Below are 20,157 nucleotides of genomic sequence, written 5' to 3' on the forward strand. Positions count from 1 at the left end.
ACACATAAATGTGAACAAATTGAAGAAGTGAGGAAAATTTGGTACCATTTGCGATCGGCATCTAGTGTGAGATGGGCGGCATCTCACACATATATGAGGCTAGAATGATTAAATAAAAGACACTCAAAATCTCAAATGGTACAAATAATTTAGTGTTGGGTCGCAGTGTCCAACAACTATATATTAGCTGGGAGATCTCCCAGGATTATGCAGAGTCAACAATACATGCTGAGAGAATTGTATGTGCCTGGCCTTGCACCGCCTTCCAGGCCTCTCGAATGTGCTTTTCCTCAGTTAGAGTTGCACCAACTGCGCACCGTAGCACGTAGACACCTCCAACCACAGCATGAGTCATGAACACAGAGCCTGATGCATTGATGGCCTCCAGCAACTTGCAATTGATCTCGTTTACCATATTGTACTCCTCACCATCATAATGATCATCACTAACTATTGCGGATAGTGAAATCCTGAAACAGACCAAGGAGAAGTTTCTAGGAACCACAATTTCAAACCTATTGTCCATTCTCACAAGCCCTTCAAAAATCTTGGCTATTTTGACATGGCTTCGAATAAATTTTCTAAGGTTAGCCACGCCGTAGCTTCTTAGCACAAGCCATAGCTTCAATGCCCGGAACCTCCGGCTTAGTGCTATTTGCCAGTTTTTGTAGTCCACAACTTGCTTTGTATCACTGGCTTTGTTCCTCAAATACTCTAGATTCGTCGACAGTGAATTTATTAATGCACTTGGGTTCTCAACCCAAAGGCAGCAACAGTCCATTGCAGTAAATAACCATTTATGCGGGTTGAAACTAAATGAGTTTGCACCCTCAACGCCATCAATGAAATGACGAAACTCTGGACAAATGCAAGCACTTCCTGCATATGCAGCATCCACATGAACCCACATGCCATAATCTTTGGCTACATTGCACACTGCCCCCAATGGATCTATAGCAGTGGTTGCGGTTGTGCCCATTGTGGCACATAGAAAAAGTGGCACTAGCCCTTTTGCTCTGTCTGAACTTATTGTCAGTCTTAGCATTGCAGGTGATAGTGCAAATCCAGTTGACTTTGTAGTCTTGATGGCCCTGAAGTTCTCCGGGTTGATTCCAACAATTTGGGTAGCTTTTTGAAGTGTGCTATGTGTTTGGTCTGAACCATACACAACAAGCTTTCCCAAATTCTCGCTACCAATTCGGCTTAGCATTTGGTCCCTGGCAGCTGCCATTGTGCAAACAATGGCTTCGCAAGTACTCCCATGTAACACACCGCCACCGTTACCAGAGAAATGAAACGACTTGGGAAGCTGAAGCATGTCTGCGAGCCAATCCATGACCATGTGTTCGAGCTCGGTTGCAGCCGGCGAGGAAACCCAATTGAACCCCACTACATTGAACCCAGTTATGAGCATTTCGCCAAGAAACCCAGCAGTGCTTGCAGTCGAAGAAAAGTATGCGAAAAAATTGGGACTTTGCCAATGTGTTAGGCCGGGAATAATGTGATCTTTAACATCTTGGAGTATGGTTTGTATCGATTCAGGATTATATGGAGCAGACTCTGGTAGGCATTTTTTCAAATACCCGGGTTCTACTCGGCTTAGAACCGGGTATTTTTCTATGTTTTGGTAATAATCTGCAATGAAGTCTATGACCATATGGCCTTGTTTCCTGAACTCTTCAGTGTCTAGGGCTTTGGTCAGGTGGGAAGAGCTGTTTTCAAGTGGATCATGGAGGAACGGGAGGCTGCCCATATGAACAGTAACAGAGAGTGGACTAAAAACAACTACAAAAGAAGATAGAGAAGATCGAAGGATAGAAACTGCTTAAAATGGTTTTCGACAAGTTGTGCTTTAAATTTGCGGTATATTGAAGAGTATATATAGAGGTGCATGTAGGATGAAGAAACAGCTATTCCACTCTCAACTCTCAAGGCTCGTGTCCCTTCTCTTTTTTCGTTATCTTTTTTGGTTAATAAAGAATTAAAGATGAAGAAATCTTTGACCAAAACACAAAAAGATGAAGAAATCTATTTTTGTTTTATTTACCTAATATAGAAACTCTTAAGTGTTCCAAGTTTCCAACATGTTCAGCCTGGAATGAATAGTTAAGTTCAAGATCTACACATCTTATAGAGTTTTGGAGCAGAATGTAGATTACGGAGAGCCCCTAGAGTGATTGAGGTTGTTTGACGTCATTAGGTGTGTAAAGATTAACTCGTATGGTGCTTGGAAACATGAAGCAAGTATTGGAGGTTTTGGTGCTATTTTTGGTGACTTGAAGAGTCATGTTCTTGGTTTTTGAATTACTTCCAAGATTTAAATTCTAGTTCCATAGCAACGAAGGTTATGACATTTATATAGGCTATTGAACTTCCTTGGTACATGAATGGGAAGTACATTTGGTTAGAAGTTGACTCGTCACTTGTGCTAGACTATCTAGATTCTCCTTTAATTGCACCTTGGCAACTTCCTATTCATTGGCTTTGGTGGATAATAGAGAAGAAAATAAGCAAACTCCAACTATTTTTATTGTTCTCCACCCTATAATTTAAGTCTAACGGCGGTTGAGCACAACTGAGCAAATAATTCATTGAGCAGGTGAACACGACTTATATACCTAATACTCGATGAATCTTTTACTCTTTTATTCAGAGTCACTATGACATTATGTCACATAATTTGTTTGTCTAAAAGACTGTCTGCACAACTTAGATGCATAAAATAATTTCAATTTAGTTCCTTAAAAAATATAAAATAAAAATAAAAGTCCATCAATTGATTGGATTTTTTTTTTCAGAACTATAAATTTGGTTGGAGTTTTTAAAGACAGAGTTGGTGTGGGGGTTTTGTGAGTTGATTCTTTTTCTATGCCACTTTATTTTCTAGTATAGCTCTCAACTCGCATAAACATATGATTCAGTTTTTCATTGATTTAATTTTTAATCTATTTCTTATCAACGACTCTTGTTGCATTTAAAATAAAAGTTGAAGGACATAATAGGATTTCTATGTAGATGATACGAAAGGATCATCAATGATTGGAGTTTCTACAAGTGGAGTTATTGCAGGGTTAATGCCAATTCATTTTCCAGTATGGCTTGCTCTTTACTGGTATGGGCCTCCAGAGATTGTGTTCAGTTTTAAACTTTTCATGTTTCTACTTGAAAAGAAAAAAGAAAATAAAAAAACCAGTGGTTCATGTAGATGGCACGTTTTCTTTTAGCCAAAATGATTCAAGATATGATTCTTTACTAAAGTACAGTAGCTCCCTACATAATTGAACTTCTACAGGTATGTAGAATCAATTCAGGGATGGACTGAATAGTCTGAATTCATGATGCAACAGCTAGTTCGGTGCTAACGAGACAAGTATTCCATTCTTAATTAGTTCTTCTTACGTGGGTTTAGAAGGTCCAGCAAATGGTTCACTATGGTAAAATTCTTCTTTTTTCTTTTTTCTTTGAACAATACACTGGTAAAATTCTAGCTTAGTTGTTTGTTGGCAGCTTTGGCATGAAAGAATAAAAAACCTTCTAGTTCTTATGGCCACTTCTGTGTTTGGCGATCAATATTGGAATGCCAACCCTCATTCTGCTCAATGCAACCACCCCAACCCCCACCCCCACCCCAAAAAAAAAGGGTGACATGGTAAAATTATCAATCAGAAACCGCTGGATTCTCCTCATATCAAACTCAATTTCAATAGTCAGACAAGATATCTCATCTGCAGCTGGTTTTGTAGTTTGTGATCAACATGGCTATCAATATATCCATAAATCTGGAATTGATTCGATGTCCACATTGCCATCCAAATCCAGATTTCAAAATTCAAATAAACAAAGCAAGATGGGAGAAAACAGCTCTGACCAATGCCTCCTTCAATGCTCCAACTAATATACGGTGGACTCATCCTAGACGGTAACATCCAGAGTAGTTGTTGACTGCAGAAACACAAGAACAAAATGAAAACTGTTGAATTTAAGAGCAAGTTCAATGAGAACAACTTTATAACAAACTTACCACTAATGACTCTTCTTATGAAACTTATTACTTGCGAAACTAACATATTAGGTCATCGATAAACAACAACAAATAGAAAGAGCAAGCTGCTAATTCTCTGTAGTGATCACAAACTTGGTATCACAACTTGATCGTTTATGAGGCCTTTCACAATTCCTAGACTTCCCAGTAACACACAGATACTTTCTTCAGTTCTACACAAACAATCCCAAATTTTATTCAGTTATAAAAGGGAATATAGTTGAAGGGGGCCTATTTCTATCAACTCAAACTTTCCATAACAATACTAGTTCTCCTACTTAGTATGATTTGTAAAAGACACACAAATACAAACTGTACTAAACTTGATGGTACCAACTAATGACCCAACCCAGCAGTGGGTTTCTTCGTATACTATAAAGCCATACTATTTTGTGTTATATTCCTATCAATTTGACATAAGAACCGAGCTATTGTGTTCATGACAAAGAGGATTCAAGATTTACATGGTCTACAATACTTTTATAGTTTTCCTAGTTCTCTTGAATTGATCAAATTAATAGAATATTTACCTGAAAATTTTTGAGCATGTCATAAAATCCAGACAAATCTAAGCAATGTGTTTTCAACCCGTCAAGGAGTCACCTTTAGCTTGCCATTCTCAGTTATCTTTGGATTCTGATGATGATAAAATTGACAAGAAATATTCACAATTAAGAAAATGAAAGGAAAAGTATAACAACAACATGAATTTTCACAAAAGAGAAGTATATAAGCAAATAACAATGTGATTAACAGCAAAAAAATCCTTCTCAAAAGCTCTGTGTTGCCTCCATTACCTCACTCTTTTATTTTCACGGACAGAAAGATCTTCATAACCATTGAGCCTCCTCTTCTGAATGAACTGTGAAAAAGTAAATAAATAAAAGGCATCAGGAATGTAGATCCAAGGAGATGTAAAATTAAATTACTTTTTTTTCTCGAAACAACTCATGTTAAACACAATCATGTTAAGGCAGCAGTTTCTGTTGAAGTTAATCTAATGGAACAACTTGGAGAGTACATTATGTTGAATTGTGGTATAATGCACTGTCATGAAGTCCCAAATCATTGTGATCCAAAATATTTCATACAAACATTGCCATCACAACAAACTGAACAGAACAGTCAAACCATTGTACCACTTACAAATTCCAATATCTTTTTCTTAAAAAACTTAAAGATGAACACAAGTGGCACAGAACCATGCTAATGATTACCATGTCACTGACCAAAACATCCTACATGCTACATCCCAGTCAATGCATATGTATAAATGACCAACCATCTAAGAAGGTGTCATCAATTGTTTGGCTCCAAAATCATGTCAACAATAGAGAAGGGTAGTAGTCAAGCCATGCGATCCATAGATGGGAAATAAAAACGAGTTATGTGCCTACCATATCTGGCTGTTCCTTCAACTGCACAGTTTTCAAGCCATTAGTAACATTCTTATTGCTGTAATCAGCATCACCGAGGTTGTCCTTGCGACGTTTTTTGTGCTTCTTACGATCCTTATCCTTGTCTTTGTTCTTTTTATGCTTCCTTTCCTTGTCTTCTAACTCACCCTTTGACTTCACCACTGAGGTACGAATCCCTTTCTCGGCCTGTTATCACCATGCAGAAATGCCTCTATATCACAAAATTCAAAACACCGAGCAGCCATCTCTACCCACCCAAAAAGAAAGGACCAACAGAACAAACAAACAAACACATAGGTATGAGATGTCTTACGGAAGGTAAATGAACAGGAGTTGTCTCCTTTATTCGGAAAGCTTCACTAAGCATACCCAAATCGAAAGGATGTATGTTTGCATTCCTTTCTCTCATATAAGGGGTGTTCTCAAATAGCTGATCCAATTTCATCCCCTCCCCTTTCCTGATCTCTGTGTCTCCCACCACATTATGAAGATAATGAGTCTCTGATAAAGGAAGCGACCTTTTGCAAAAGAATTCATGATAAGGCCAAAGCTTATACTGATTAATGAGATTGGCAGCACCACCAAGTTCCCGAGGCCCTGATAATCATTCAAGGTTCAAGACAGCTCCTTGATAAAAATGCAGCGGGAGTTACGGTGATTTACTTTGCATAGGGCAACACATAGAACAGATTAACAGTACACACAAATTAAAAAGAAGTTAAGGGTAATGAAGCCACTATTACTACAACCATAGATTTACTTTGCATAGGGCGACACATAGAATAGATTAACAGTACAGACAAATTAAAAAGAAGTTAAGGGTAATGAAGCCACTATTACTACAAGCATAGATTTACTTTGCATAGGGCGACACATAGAATAGATTAACAGTACACACAAATTAAAAAGAAGTTAAGGGTAATGAAGCCACTATTACTACAACCATAGATAAACCATAATGCACATGAATCTAAACTCTGTCCAAATTGCTGTGTGCTTGCTGAGTGTGGGTGGTGAGACTCATGTGACCAGATACAGCAAATTTCAAAGAACAATATGTTTGAGTGGTAAACTGCTGAGAACTCTTCCAAATGATCATTTCACGATCAAAAGGGTCCAGTAAAGCTCAAATTGCTATATCACTGAGTTTAAACTTCACGTGAAATTCTCCATACGTGAAGCTCTGAACAGTGAATCCAGAAACAAACCCAAATGGCTGTACCACAAAGTGATGATTTCAAACAACATACAGAAAGATCTTTGAAAATAAGTATATTAGATGAAAAGACATAGATTTTATGTGGTTCTCAAAGGCCTTTTAGTGGCATACACAAGAAGAGACTATAATTCTTTATATGTGACGCATTGTACCATCTTTTTGTCCTTACTTTTCTTCTTGAACAAATTCTTAAAAAACTATAGGCACAACCATAACTTATAGGACACTTTCAGAGGCAATGAATAAATAGGAAGTGATAAGTTCACAGACATGAGAACAAAGAGACAAACTAAAACAGTTCAACAATATTTTGGATATATGCCTAAGATAATAATAAGAGCGCCGTATGAAGGACTGCATAACTAAAATCTTATGCGGCAAATACATAAACTTAACAGCAGTCAAGCCCATACAAAAAACAAATAATCAACATAAAAAGACCTCTCGTCATCCAAGCATTCTTACCTCTTCCAAACCTTTTCGCGTCAAGATCCATCTGTTCAACAACAAAAGTTCCAATCAACTTCTTCCATCATTTAACTTCGAAGAAAAAAGTTAATGAAACATAAGCAATGTAGTGGCTATCAAGCATTTTAACCATAAGGTATTTGAAACCAAATAAATCAATATCTCAGTAACAGCATGACAAAAACTAGCAGAAAGAAACCTACTTTAAGAGGATCTCTAGCATAAAACTCTCTTAAAACCCCCAGAAACAAATTTTGAAAAGAAATCAAATTAAAGTTGCAAACTTTACTAGAAAATCTTACGATTGAGAACCAATGCCGATTACCCATTATATATTATCAAAGACCCATTAGAAAAAACAAAGCTAAACTTACAAACAACAAAGAAATCTCTAATGAAAAAAAATGAAAAAAAAAGATTCAAAGCAAAACCCAAGTTTCTTCGTTGTTCATCTAATCTGCTTCAGGTTCAATGATATTACGTCTATCAAAAATTGCTTCAGAGATAAGAGAGCGAGACCTGAAAAACGACACGCCGTATTGGATGTTGGAGATCGGCGGTTGGGGGCTGATCGCTGATAATCGATAATTTAGGTTTTGAGTTGAAGTTTTAACATTTAGGTTTTGAGTTAGAGGGAGAAACTCCCTTTTGAGTTTTGATCTCCTACGAGCGGTAGTACCTGTTCCTGCGTCCTATCGGATTTACGGGATTTGTTCCCGCCAAAATATGATAAACGTGACATCACACTTTCTGTGTGGACTGGTGGGCTGAAGCATGAAGCCCAATAACATTAGCTTTAGCTTTACTAGTGGGCTGAAGCATGAAACCAATCAGGCGGTTGGGTTCGGTTCCAGTTCCACAACCCAAAAGAAAACGAGATGAAGAGTTGAATTTAACCCGTCGTATTAGCTCAGTGGTTAGAGCGCCCACTACTTAGGATCCAGATCCTGGATTTGAGTCACTATAGGGGTAAGAGTGAAATTCTTTGATCCTCTTTAAAAGAAAAAAAAAAACCGTGGTTTAAAGCAGCAAACCAAGAACCGAATCAAAAGCAATCAATGTGTTCTAGGTAAGTAGCATTTTTCAAGCCAAAGCCATATCAAACTGGCCGGTTCATTTCAGATTTTATCTTCCCCACTTTAAACATCAAATGTGTCTTAACGAATGAAAAGCGGAATATTTACCATTTGGTCTCGATCTACTATGTCCTAAAACTAGAGAAATCATTGACGATCATGAACAGGGCAAGTTCAACTTTTCCAATTGAAAGTAGAAAAAAGAAGAGGTCTTAATAGTAGTTCAACTAATCCGAAAGTGGAGACAACTCGTTGATGGCAATTGGTACGATATGTCACTTTTGGTAACTCAAATAGTTGGTACCTTTGTCGTTTTCATCATCTTGCAACTATGAACTACCCCATGACCCATGTCCGTCATTTCTTAATCATCAACCTACCCATGCCATTTTTTTATATAAATTAAAAGTACTTTACAATTTTCGTTTGAAAAAAGAAAGGTACACTTTTCATTTGTCATTATAGTGTGGTCTATTTTTTTGCGGGTGTTTGATGAATTGGATTCTTAATTAAGTAGAAGTACCTGTTGTTATACAACCATTTGACCTCATTTAGCAATCAAAATTGGTCATCAGCAGATAATTGAGCTACCTTCAGTAGAAGATGGGCAATGCCAGTCTCAATCGTGGCCCTTTCCCCACCTAGTTAAGTTATGGAGGGGCGCTGAGAATCTATGGTTGATGCTTTGTTCATCCCTACCTTGACATGTTATTGCTTATATAGCAATCTCACTTCACCAATAAAGGGTTATTGAAGTTTTTTATGTTATGAAATCAAACTATTTATTACGTCAACTCATTTATCAAGTATAAATGATGTATTCACCTCTTTTTTTTTTCTTCTTTTTTTTGAAACGATGTATATCCACCTCTTAGAGTTAAATAGTATGGTGATTCAATCAATAACATTCTACTAGATGGTGATGGTGATTCGACATCACTTTTAAATGATTAGTGAAAGTAAAATACCTTGATTATCCTCACCTTTACCAAAAATTAAAAATAATTATTTCCATCCTAGGGCTTAAAAAGCTTCAGCAATATGTTTTTGTAAAATCCGATACCTTAGAGCATCTTTAGCAATGCTAGCTATTTTTGAGTCAAATTTTAGCTAAAGTAGCTAAATAGTCATTTTGGCTAGCCATTTTAGAAATACGTCTGCATCAGTGCTCTCTATTCTAGCTTGTTTTGAGTTTATATTATATTTTAAATGAAGATTAAATAGTTTAAATATATTTATATGTTATATAAAATAACTCAAAATGAATGTTTTAAATTATAGAGAGCCTCATCTCGCTCTCTATATTTAGGAGCGAGATAGCTAAAAGTTATAATAGAGAGCCACTTAGGAGTCTGGTGCAACAGCTAAAATATATAAAAAACTAAACATGCTCTCCAAAATAGCTAAGGAGCAAAAATAGAGAGTCTGCTAAAGATGCTCTTATATCAAATAGAACACTCGCCCGTACACATTTTCTACTAAACCCTCTGAAGAACACTTTACTCGATCTCATTCCTTTATTTCTAAGTTGATTTACATCAATTATGAAAATTGGACCGCCACCTTAACTCACCGGAATACGTTAAGCTGCATTGGTCAAATGCTTAATCAATCTTGATTATACACACCAACCAGAGAGTTGTTAAAGCGTTAATTATCCCCTTACATCAATCTGTTACTAATCTAAGCAACAATCCTTGAAGCCGTACATCACTCTCCACCCTCCGATCAAATGACTTTATACGCCATCGGACGGTCCTCCATCACACACTCACACCAAACCCTTCTCTGGTCTACAAAGTTTCTACTACTCCAGCTGAGAGTCATTTTTGCCGGCCCCACCTAACGTCACGTGCAAACCTATCTCTCCGGTGAAAACGAAGACCACCCAGCACAGTCACATTCCAGTCAGAATCATCCACGTGTCAGTAGTTACAAAAATGGAAGTAGGGGTGTGGTTGCTTGGAATTGTCGGTAGAGCTTTCTCTCTCTTCTGCGCTTAGCTGTCACTCCACACTAAAATGACAGACAGGAACACGTGTCATGTCTCGGATTGGTGGAATAATGTCCCAGTAAATTTCCTTAAGCTTTCGAACCGAAAGAACAGCCCCGCCCGGCACTATAAAAACCCTAACCACATTTGACACCCTGGTTGTGTCGGCAGAAAACAGCGCATTCATTCGCGCCGTCGTGAGATATTTTCGCCTAGAAAAACCATAAACCCCAACACAAAGATTCGAGTGTTTGAGGACCCTTTTCCGGGAAGGTTTGGTCGGGATTTGAAAATGATGAAGAGAAGGTCGACTCCGTACGGCAGGGACATGCCGTCTTCTACGACCAAGGACGAGGAAGTTGAGTGGGAAATGAGACCGGGAGGAATGTTGGTCCAGAAAAGAGTCGACAAGTCATCTGACGTTGCCCCGGTTCCGAACTTACGGCTTCGGATTGCTTTCGGTGCTCTCCGGTACGAGATCTCCGCCAGCTCTCAATCCACCTTTGGTACGTTACATTCATCCATATTTTCTTTAAACAATTCTTAGATTCACTTTGGTGCGTGAACTGACGATTAACGAGTTATTACTTTACAAGTTTACATTTTCATAAGCAAAACCGTTCATTTAGAGTAACATTAGAATTCATTAGCGACACTAATTAAAGGAAGATGAATCTAACTTTTTTGTGTACTTGATTGATTCCTAGAGAATAGAGGTAACTTAGTAATTATCACGCTTTTCACGTCAACCAAACGAGTAATGAACATTTATTTGGAGGGAAAGTTACTTTATAACGCGCGTGTGAATGACGGTGGCGTCCATTTGAATACAATGTCGGTGGCGAAACTGTGATCAACGCTGAGGATAGAATGGTAATTTTGACTTTGCAGGGGAGTTGAAGAAGGTTCTTACGGCAGAGACGGGGTTACAGCCCGGAGACCAGAGGCTAATATTCAGGGGAAAAGAGCGAGAAAACAGGGAGTACTTGGACATGTGCGGAGTCAAAGACCGATCAAAAGTCATGCTAATCGAGGACCCAGCGAGCATCGAGAGAAGAGCCAATGACATGCGGAGGAAAGCGAAGATCCAGACCGCTCATCGCGCCATCTCGGACGTGTGCTTGGAGGTCGACAAGCTCGCGGAGCAGGTGAGCAAAACCCACACCTCACTATTAGTCTCTCTTTTTTTCTGTTTTTTTTTTTTTGAGATTGAGTGAAGAAAGTGGGTGAGACAGCTGGGATTAACGTGTTAGAATGTTGAGCATGAAGTTGTGGGTTTAGTAGGGTCTGTTTGCATCGAACTGTGAAAGACTGAAAGTGAAATGTGCTCTGGTGGTTGATGGACCAACGTGGACCCTTCCATTATTTTTTTCTGAGACCTAATTATGAGATGGGACTCTGATGACCTGCGGCAACACTGAGAGTGATTTTAATTTCTGGCAGTGAATCAGTTAAAATCAGTGATTGCATGGTTGTTAAAGCATGCATGCTATTAATTCGATATTGTTGGTAGTTTGGATCAATTTGCAGCTGATTCTCGGGAATTTTCAATTTTTTTTTTTTATCCGAATCATCCGATTGTTATTTTAAAGTCTCGAAGTTATTGCTCCTTTCAGTTGTCTATATGTGGCTGAGAACTAAGCGTAATGACTTGTCTAGAAGGTTTGTTTGGTGAATGTACATGAGATTTTTTAAATTAGTCATGTACATTAACGGCTAACGACCAGTTACGCACATATATTATTTCCCTCCGTTGAAATCCATGCATAAACACAAGTTGAATAGAGAACACTATGGTTGAGTATTCAATGTGGGTTAGGGATTACTGTTAAATGAGTTTGGTTGATAAACTCCTCATATTAATAAAGACTTGATTTTGGGGTCTAATAAACACTTGAATTTGATCTCCCAAGTCCCAACAATATTATGGAAAGTTGAAGTGTCTATTTTAAGGTTTCGGTTTTAGGTGAAGCTTACTGCCCACTAAGTACATGGTGTAATTTCATATTGGGTATATACACCTAAAATGTAGTTTGATGTGCTACCACATTTGAATGTTTGATTGCATAATTTGTCTATATCTGAGTAAACACCAGATCCTTCTGTCAAAAAGAAAACTTGTTAGGTAGATATTCCAAAAAACCCAATATTCTCACTGTGATTCTAGACATCATTCATGTACCAGTTTAGGAAACTTTAGGGAATCTAATTCTGTTCTCTCTTGTCCTTTTACCTGCATAGCTCTTTCCTTTTCTTTGTCTCACACCATCACCATGCATGCATACCTTTAAATCTTTACACTATATGAAAGGTATAGATTCTTAACCTTATCTAGTTTCTTTTTTAATAGGTCTCTGCTATTGAAAAATCTATCTCAAATGGAGTCAGGGTACCAGAAGTTCAGATCACCACACTAATTGAGATGCTTATGAGACAAGCAATCAAGCTGGACAACATTTCTGCAGAAGGAGATGCTTCTGCTCAAAAGAGTTTGCAGGTATATATTTTCTAAAATTATGATGCATGCCATTAGTTTATCACTAGACTATTTGGATCCGCTTCTGGTCTCGATATTTCTTGCTTTTTAATACAAATTGTATACCAGAAAATCTAATAAAAATCTTATGAATCAAGCCTTTCCAACGAGAAGTGGCTAATTTTTAAAATTGCTTTTGCAGGGCAAGAGGGTGCAGAAATGTGTTGAAACTCTTGATGCGATGAAGATATCAAATGCAAAGGTAAAGCCTGTGGTTGTGACAACCAAGTGGGAAACCTTTGATCCTCCTCCGACTACAGCCAAATGGGAATTCTTTGATTAATCTTTGTTCGATCACCACCGCATCTTTCGATCTTCTTTGCTCATTCATTCTATGTAATTAGCTCGAGAGCAGCAAAGAGAGATACCTACCTGTACTTATAGCTTTTCCTCCATTAACTTTGCCAATAAGTGTTGGTTATTATAAGTTACATATACAGTTAGAAGAATGCATTTTTGTCAAGACCCTTTGATACTATTATGCCAGAAATTTGTGGACAGTTTCCTCAAGTTGAACTTGTACCCCTCATGAAGTGGCGCTGGTAGACCAAGAAGTGTTTGAATTTGATCCAGAAGATAAATGTTGCCAATAATTAAGGTATGGTCCTATGGTCGTGTCAAGTCGTGAGCATCAATCCTTATACTTTGTTGCTTGATGTTTGACTTGTACCAATACGCTGACATGATTTCACGTAATCGGCGATTATGATCCAAACTGTGATAAGCACACAAGTTCATATAAAAGAGAACACCTATATAAGATGTAGGAAACAACTGTTCTACCCTTCCTTTCGATCAGTAGAGAAAAAGGTTCAAATCCATATTTGGTCCATGAGTTTTCATTGTTTCAACATTATTATTGGTGTCAATTTCTGTTTCAATAATTTGCAAATGGGAATATGTTTGGAAAATGGCAGCACAAATTATATTTTTCAGGTTAAATATGTGAGTGTAAACAACTTTCTTATACACCCAAATGTCATTTCTTTGTTATATCCCCCAAAAAAAACAGGGGAGTGAAATTTGCACTCCCCTTTTTGTAAACTACACTCCTCTCTATTTTTATAATATTTTTTGATTGATGATGTGTGTTCAGTTTCCAAAATTACCCTCGTCTAGTCTCTCTGTCATCTCTCTTTCTCCCCCTCCCTCCCCGAGAATAGCTTGATTTCCTGATAATCTGGAACAAGATTGCTATGATCGGCCAGATTCGAACCCCACTGCAATTATTTTTTCCAGCAAAACCTCACTTCAAAATCTAATCACACTCTCCAAAAACCGGATTAATTTCCATAATCAGAGAAAACCCAGATAGAATCTGATAAAAATTTACTTATTGGACTCAGAAAGCTGAAGGCTTTGATGGCCATGGAAGAAGCAATATCCAGAAAGGTTGAAGTGAACTGGGAGTTCACACTGAAAAAGATTCAATCTTTTGTTGATGTAAAACCCATAAGTAGAGAGATTAGATATCATTGAAATTAATTGAAAGAAAAAAGAAAGAGTCCTCCCTTCGCTTTTGGCCGCTAGAGGACACCTCCTTTGAATTGCTTGATGTAGCAATCAAGGTAGAAAGTGCCCAGAACAATCTAAGAAAACCATAATATATATCTAGTGCCAAGAAAGATAAACAACTCAAAGAATAGCTTATCCGAACGTTGATGATTAATTACTCAGACCCAAGCACAAGTGATGGATTTGCTCTTGTCATGATGGTATTGACAGTTTCTGAAAGGAAATGAAGTTAAAGGGAGTAGAGCCATGGAAGAGAGAAACACAGATTATCAGGAAATCAAGCTATTCTCGGGAAGGGAGGAGGGGGAGAGAGAAGGGATGACAGAGAGACCAGACGAGGGCAATTTTGGAAATTGAACACTCATCATCAATAAAAAAATATTATAAAAAAAAGAGAGGAGTGTAGTTTACAAAAAGGGAAGTGCAAATTTCACACCCCAAAAAAAAAGGCCATTTCTTTCAATTATTACAGATTTTGTTCTAAATGTGCATAGTTTCAATTTGATAGACTCATAAAACAACAACACATCCAAAATCATCGGTCTAGTGGAATAAGTCTATTATTTGTAAGTAAGAGATTTTGAGTTGATTCAAATTCAATTACTTGTTGTATAAACTCTAAAAGTAAGATATTAGAGGAAATTAAGATCTAATTGTAACATGTGTGAGAAAATTGGGTATTTTTTACTCTTATCATCTTATGTTCAAAATATGAGATTTTATTTGCTTAAACAAACACTATATCTCTTTGGTATATGCTGATCATTTGCATAATTTGCCAATCTTGGCATGCTATTTTCCATGAGATGTCAAATGAAAAGTATAAGCCACACCAAGAGCTCCAACAGCCAAAACACCAAATTTAGAAATAGTAATTCGAAACTTCAAAGGACATTTATAACATAAATCAGTTCCAAAGTACTTTTTTTCCCCTTAAAATCAGAGGGAGTTTCTATTCATAGTTTCATACCTCCAAATTTGGCATTTGGATCTCTCCGTTTTTTCAAATAATAGTTGATTTTGTTAACTCATGTCAAATTACTAATAAAGACATAAATAAGGGAATAATCATTAGCTAGCCTCCTATTAGCCAATCACTCAATTGTAGTACCAACATAAAGCCATTTCCTAGCAAATAAATAGGAGTTACTCCTCATTCATACGCCGCTTCAGGTGCGCTGACCATTTAGGTTAGTTACCGACTCTAATAGAAGCCTTGATCCGAGTAGATAGGCATTTGAACACCATATACCGACCAGCCTAAAAGCCCAAGAAGGTCCAATTCTTAGGCCAGACTATCCCAATCCACTAAATAATAAGTGAGGGTGACAAGATATTCTCCTTGAAAGCCTATGAATTATGTCCAGCTGGCCCATACATGAGTCTAGGCCTAAAAGCCCAAACCCACAGACAAGCAACCCTAACAGAAGTAGGCCATCTTCTGGCACGCCGTCAAGTTTTCTAACGGCCGGCCCTTCCAACACAGCATCATGTCATCAATTATGTGTCAAAATCAACCTGGGTCTACACCATCAACCTGAGCAAACGAAGAAAGCAAGAGATCTACAATCACACGCTTCTCGACCTCGCCCGATGCTGATCAAGCAAGCCTCTAGAGCACCACCAGCAAAATCAACCTTAGTAGAGAAACCCGACGTCGATCTGCTATCTCTAACCCTGACACCGATATGCGACACCTCCTCCTTGACCGTGTAAGTAACACATATCTGAAACCGGTGTTGATACTAGGCGACTGTCAATCAAGAGAGATCAATCGACCCCCCAAACCTGTTTTGCAATTGTCTAACGATCCAAAAATCCTCGTCAACCGCCTTGCGGGGTCGATGCTTGACACAGTGTTGAGAGTTGCCATCAACACTAGGGGTTTCCTCTCTTGTGCTTGCTTGACTATAAGAATTTGTATCTAGCATGCTCTGTCTAACACTAAATCAACTACATATCAGTAACCAAATAACCTGGAGACATTGTGATTCTCTACATTATTTTTGTATAGATTTAAGGGAATTAAATCTCTTCATTTTCGCCCTAACAAGTAGGGCTGTCAATTTCGACAAGACCCAATAACACAACTCTAAACCCGCACGAAATAAAGCGGGTTGAACCTGCACGATTAAAAAACGGGTCGGCCGTGGGTCAACCCGCCATGACCCATTTAATAAATGGGTTGGCCACGGGTCAACCCGCCAACATGAAGTGAACCCGTATAACCCGATTATGCTGTATTTCTTCTTGAAATATTGGACGTTAGGAGTATTTGATCATCGGATTAAACAATTTGAAATATTTTGCTTCATAATTTTTGGATTTAATTATTTATGAATTATATATAATTATTTATATTATTCGGCTTGTGGATTTTTTAGTGAATTTAATCAATTTATGCATTTTTTTAGTTAAATGGGTCGTATTGTTAACCCTTAAATGAGTCATTTTGTCCAACACAACATTACCTATTTATTAAATGGGTTAAACAGGTTGGAAATGGGTAACCCGTTTAATAAATAGGTTAGGTTTGAGTTTAAATTTTTGACACGATTATTAAATGGGTTGGGTTTGGGTTTGAGTTTGAGTTTATATCTTGTGATACGATAAATACTTTGACCCGACACGAACGGAACCCGACACGACCCATTGACAGCCCTGCTAACAAGACGTCACCTGCTGAGCTCTTTCCTTTACCTTGTCTCATACCATCACCATGCATACCCTCAACACTTTAGCATTATGAAATATATTAGATGATTTTATTTATTATTTATATCTTATAGTTCTTGCTTCTGAATATAGATCGTTTATTAGAAACCTGAGTTACGATTCAAGGCTGTAGTCCAATGAGAGGAGGCTATTTTTTGAAGTTGCTTTTCCAAGAGATGGGTTCACATCCCGGAAAATTGTTGTTAGTCCTGATATTTCCCGATATATTTCATTTGTCTGCAAATAAATAAAATTCAAAACATTATAGATTATGTTAACAAAATAGCAGCACACAGTAATGTTTCATGCTTTATATATGATGAAGTCATGTTTTGAGTATGATGGTCATTTTGAACACGCATAATTAAAAAATGACCATCATACTCAAAACATGATAGAAAGAATATAAATTATAAGAGATTTATCATTTTAAAGTATTTAATGTGTATACGTAGATCGCATTGAGTCTCAAATAAAATATTAAAGAAAATTAAACATGTAATGATAACAAATTTTTAATTGGTGAGCATGGAGATTTTATTGTTTGCACAGTTGAAAACTTGCCACATACGCTTCCAGCATTGTTTTGGGGAGAGAGATTTAGAAGGGAGATAACAATTTGGTGGGATAGTGTTTGAGTGAGGGAAATATAAGAGGAAGTTATAAATTTGGTGGGATACTGTAATTCCTACTCAAAGTTATTTATTTGATGAGGGGCATGCTACGTGCAGGTTGACAGGAATCTGGGTTGGGATACTTAGGGGGCTTTTTTAACTTGCTTGGATGATATCAATTTGCATTTGTGGTTGAATTTTGTTAATTTTCCTTATATTTGTATTTTGTAATTCTATGTTAGAATTAGATATATTTAGAACAGTAAAGAATTAATGTTCACTACTGAAAAATTCTAAATCAATGAAAAAACCAAGTTGTTATTTATACATGAATTATTTTTTTAAATTTTTTTTATATATTTAACAAAAGAAAAATGGACTGAAACTAACCTTAACTCATAAAAACAGAGAGCACTTGATTTGAACCTCATTGTAGTTGGGTCACTCAAGCACCCATCCCTAACTAACAATAGCAAAGCCCTTTCTCACACAAACATGTTGTGATGCTCCCAAAGCAGCCCTCACTCACCCACACAATCTCAACTACCATAACTCATCACAACCCAGTTTCAAGCTTGTCTTCCCCAACCCGCCCACAAAATCCACTCCCCTTCATCCTCCAAAAATGCATTGCTCTCCTGCAAAGCTGTGCCTCCTCCAATTCCAAACTCAAACAAATCCACGCCTTCTCTTTACGACATGGCGTCGCTCTCTCCAACCCAGATATGGGCAAACACCTCATCTTCACCGCAGTGTCACTCTCATCCCCAATGTCCTTTGCCCACCAAGTGTTCTCCCAAATCCAATGGCCCAATGTGTTCACATGGAACACCATGATTAGAGGCTACGCCGAGAGCCAAAACCCAATGCCTGTAATTCAACTCTACCACCAAATGCGTGTGAATTCTGTCGAACCCGATACGCATACATACCCTTTTCTCTTGAAGGCTGTGGCTAAGTTGTTAAATGTGAGAGAGGGTGAGAAGATACATTCCATTGCTCTGAGAAATGGGCTGGAGTCGTTGGTCTTTGTTAAGAACGCTTTGCTTCACTTGTACGCCGTTTGTGGGCAGGTGGAGAGTGCATACGAGGTGTTTGAGTCAATGTCTGAGAGAGACCTGGTGGCTTGGAACTCTGTGATTAATGGGTTTTCTTTGAATGGAAGGCCCAATGAGGCTCTGACTATATTTAGGGAGATGAGTTTGGAGGGTGTTGAGCCGGATGGGTTCACCATGGTTAGCTTGTTGTGCGCTTGTGCCGAGCTTGGAGCTTTGGCTTTGGGTGGGAGGGTTCATGTGTATATGTTGAAGGCGGGTTTGACAAGGAATGCGCATGCTAGTAATGCGCTTCTGGATGTTTATGCAAAGTGTGGAAGCATAAGGGAGGCGCAGAAGGTGTTTGAAGAAATGGAGGAGAGGAGTGTGGTTTCGTGGACTGCTTTGGTTGTTGGGTTGGCTGTTAATGGGTTTGGTAAGGAAGCATTGGAGCTTTTTAAAGAGTTTAAAAGAGAGGGATTGGTGCCAACTGAGATAACTTTTGTTGGGGTTCTGTATGCCTGTAGTCATTGCGGGATGGTTGATGAAGGGTTTGAGTACTTTAGAGTGATGAAAGAGGAGTATCGGATTGTGCCCAGAATAGAACATTATGGTTGCATGGTTGATTTGTTAGCTAGAGCAGGCTTGGTGAAAGAAGCGTATGAATACATTAAGGACATGCCTGTTCACCCCAATGCTGTTATTTGGAGGACCTTATTAGGAGCATGCACCATACATGGGCAATCGGCTCTAGGGGAGATTGCAAGAGGCCACATCCTGCAGTTAGAACCTAGACATAGTGGGGATTATGTGCTGATCTCCAATCTCTACGCATCTGAGCGTCGATGGTCGGATGTGCAAAAGGTGAGGAGGACAATGCTTAGTGAAGGTGTGAAGAAAACTCCGGGCTATAGTATTGTTGAGTTAAGGAACAGAGTTTTCGAGTTTACTATGGGTGACAGATCTCATGCACAAAGTGATGAGATATATGCAAAGCTGGTAGAGATTACAAAATTACTGAAACAGAAAGGTTATGTGCCTCATACGGAGAATGTTCTTGCAGACATAGAGGAGGAAGAAAAAGAAAATGCTTTGTCCTATCACAGTGAAAAAATTGCAATTGCATTCATGCTCCTAGTTACCGCACCAGGCATACCAATTAGGATTTGGAAGAATTTGAGAGTTTGTGCAGATTGTCATCTTGCATTTAAGCTCATCTCAAAAGTTTATGATCGGGAGATTGTTGTGAGGGATCGTAGCCGATTTCACCATTTTAGAGATGGTTCTTGTTCTTGTAGTGATTACTGGTAACATGAGTAATCTGTTTGTAATAGTCAACTTCAAATAACAAAAGTTGTGGTGGCATGGCAGCTTCATCTCTGCCATTGAAGATTTGAATATGACCACGCAAAGATGACCGTTCTTTTACCTTGGAGTTTGATTAGTCTTGGAAGACAATAGAAGCCGAGATCTACTGTCCTTGCTGGTATATATACCCTTGCTCCAAGTTATAACTTATAAACAATT

The 20,157-nt window shown here is 38.1% G+C and overlaps 4 protein-coding genes across 4 annotated transcripts; 2 read left to right on the plus strand and 2 right to left on the minus strand.

The window, feature by feature from the left end:
* Positions 1–205: 205 nt before the first annotated feature.
* On the minus strand, positions 206–1,753 carry LOC112203105 (phenylacetaldehyde synthase). Its single transcript, XM_024344123.1, has one exon. It carries the CDS (start codon positions 1,751–1,753, stop codon positions 206–208), a length of 1,548 nt encoding a protein of 515 aa, XP_024199891.1.
* Positions 1,754–4,593: 2,840 nt separating this feature from the next.
* LOC112202480 (mediator of RNA polymerase II transcription subunit 19a) lies at positions 4,594–7,800 on the minus strand. The gene is made up of 7 exons (XM_040519541.1): positions 7,667–7,800; positions 7,145–7,175; positions 6,018–6,057; positions 5,774–5,925; positions 5,440–5,646; positions 4,840–4,904; positions 4,594–4,678 (listed from the first exon to the last, which is right to left on the minus strand). The coding sequence occupies exons 4-7, from the start codon at positions 5,903–5,905 to the stop codon at positions 4,666–4,668; spliced, it is 417 nt and encodes a 138-aa protein (XP_040375475.1). The 5' UTR covers positions 5,906–5,925; positions 6,018–6,057; positions 7,145–7,175; positions 7,667–7,800; the 3' UTR covers positions 4,594–4,665.
* Positions 7,801–10,360: 2,560 nt separating this feature from the next.
* LOC112168249 (BAG family molecular chaperone regulator 3) lies at positions 10,361–13,318 on the plus strand. The gene is made up of 4 exons (XM_024305370.2): positions 10,361–10,722; positions 11,108–11,364; positions 12,567–12,713; positions 12,895–13,318. Exons 1-4 carry the CDS (start codon positions 10,509–10,511, stop codon positions 13,033–13,035), a joined length of 759 nt encoding a protein of 252 aa, XP_024161138.1. The 5' UTR covers positions 10,361–10,508; the 3' UTR covers positions 13,036–13,318.
* A 4,693-nt stretch (positions 13,319–18,011) lies between these two features.
* LOC112166862 (pentatricopeptide repeat-containing protein At4g21065) lies at positions 18,012–20,116 on the plus strand. Its single transcript, XM_024303785.2, has one exon. The coding sequence runs from the start codon at positions 18,100–18,102 to the stop codon at positions 19,939–19,941; it is 1,842 nt and encodes a 613-aa protein (XP_024159553.1). The 5' UTR covers positions 18,012–18,099; the 3' UTR covers positions 19,942–20,116.
* Positions 20,117–20,157: the final 41 nt, after the last annotated feature.

The sequence above is a fragment of the Rosa chinensis genome, chromosome 5 (genome assembly GCF_002994745.2).
Source record: "Rosa chinensis cultivar Old Blush chromosome 5, RchiOBHm-V2, whole genome shotgun sequence".
In the NCBI taxonomy this organism is placed as follows: Eukaryota; Viridiplantae; Streptophyta; class Magnoliopsida; order Rosales; family Rosaceae; genus Rosa; species Rosa chinensis.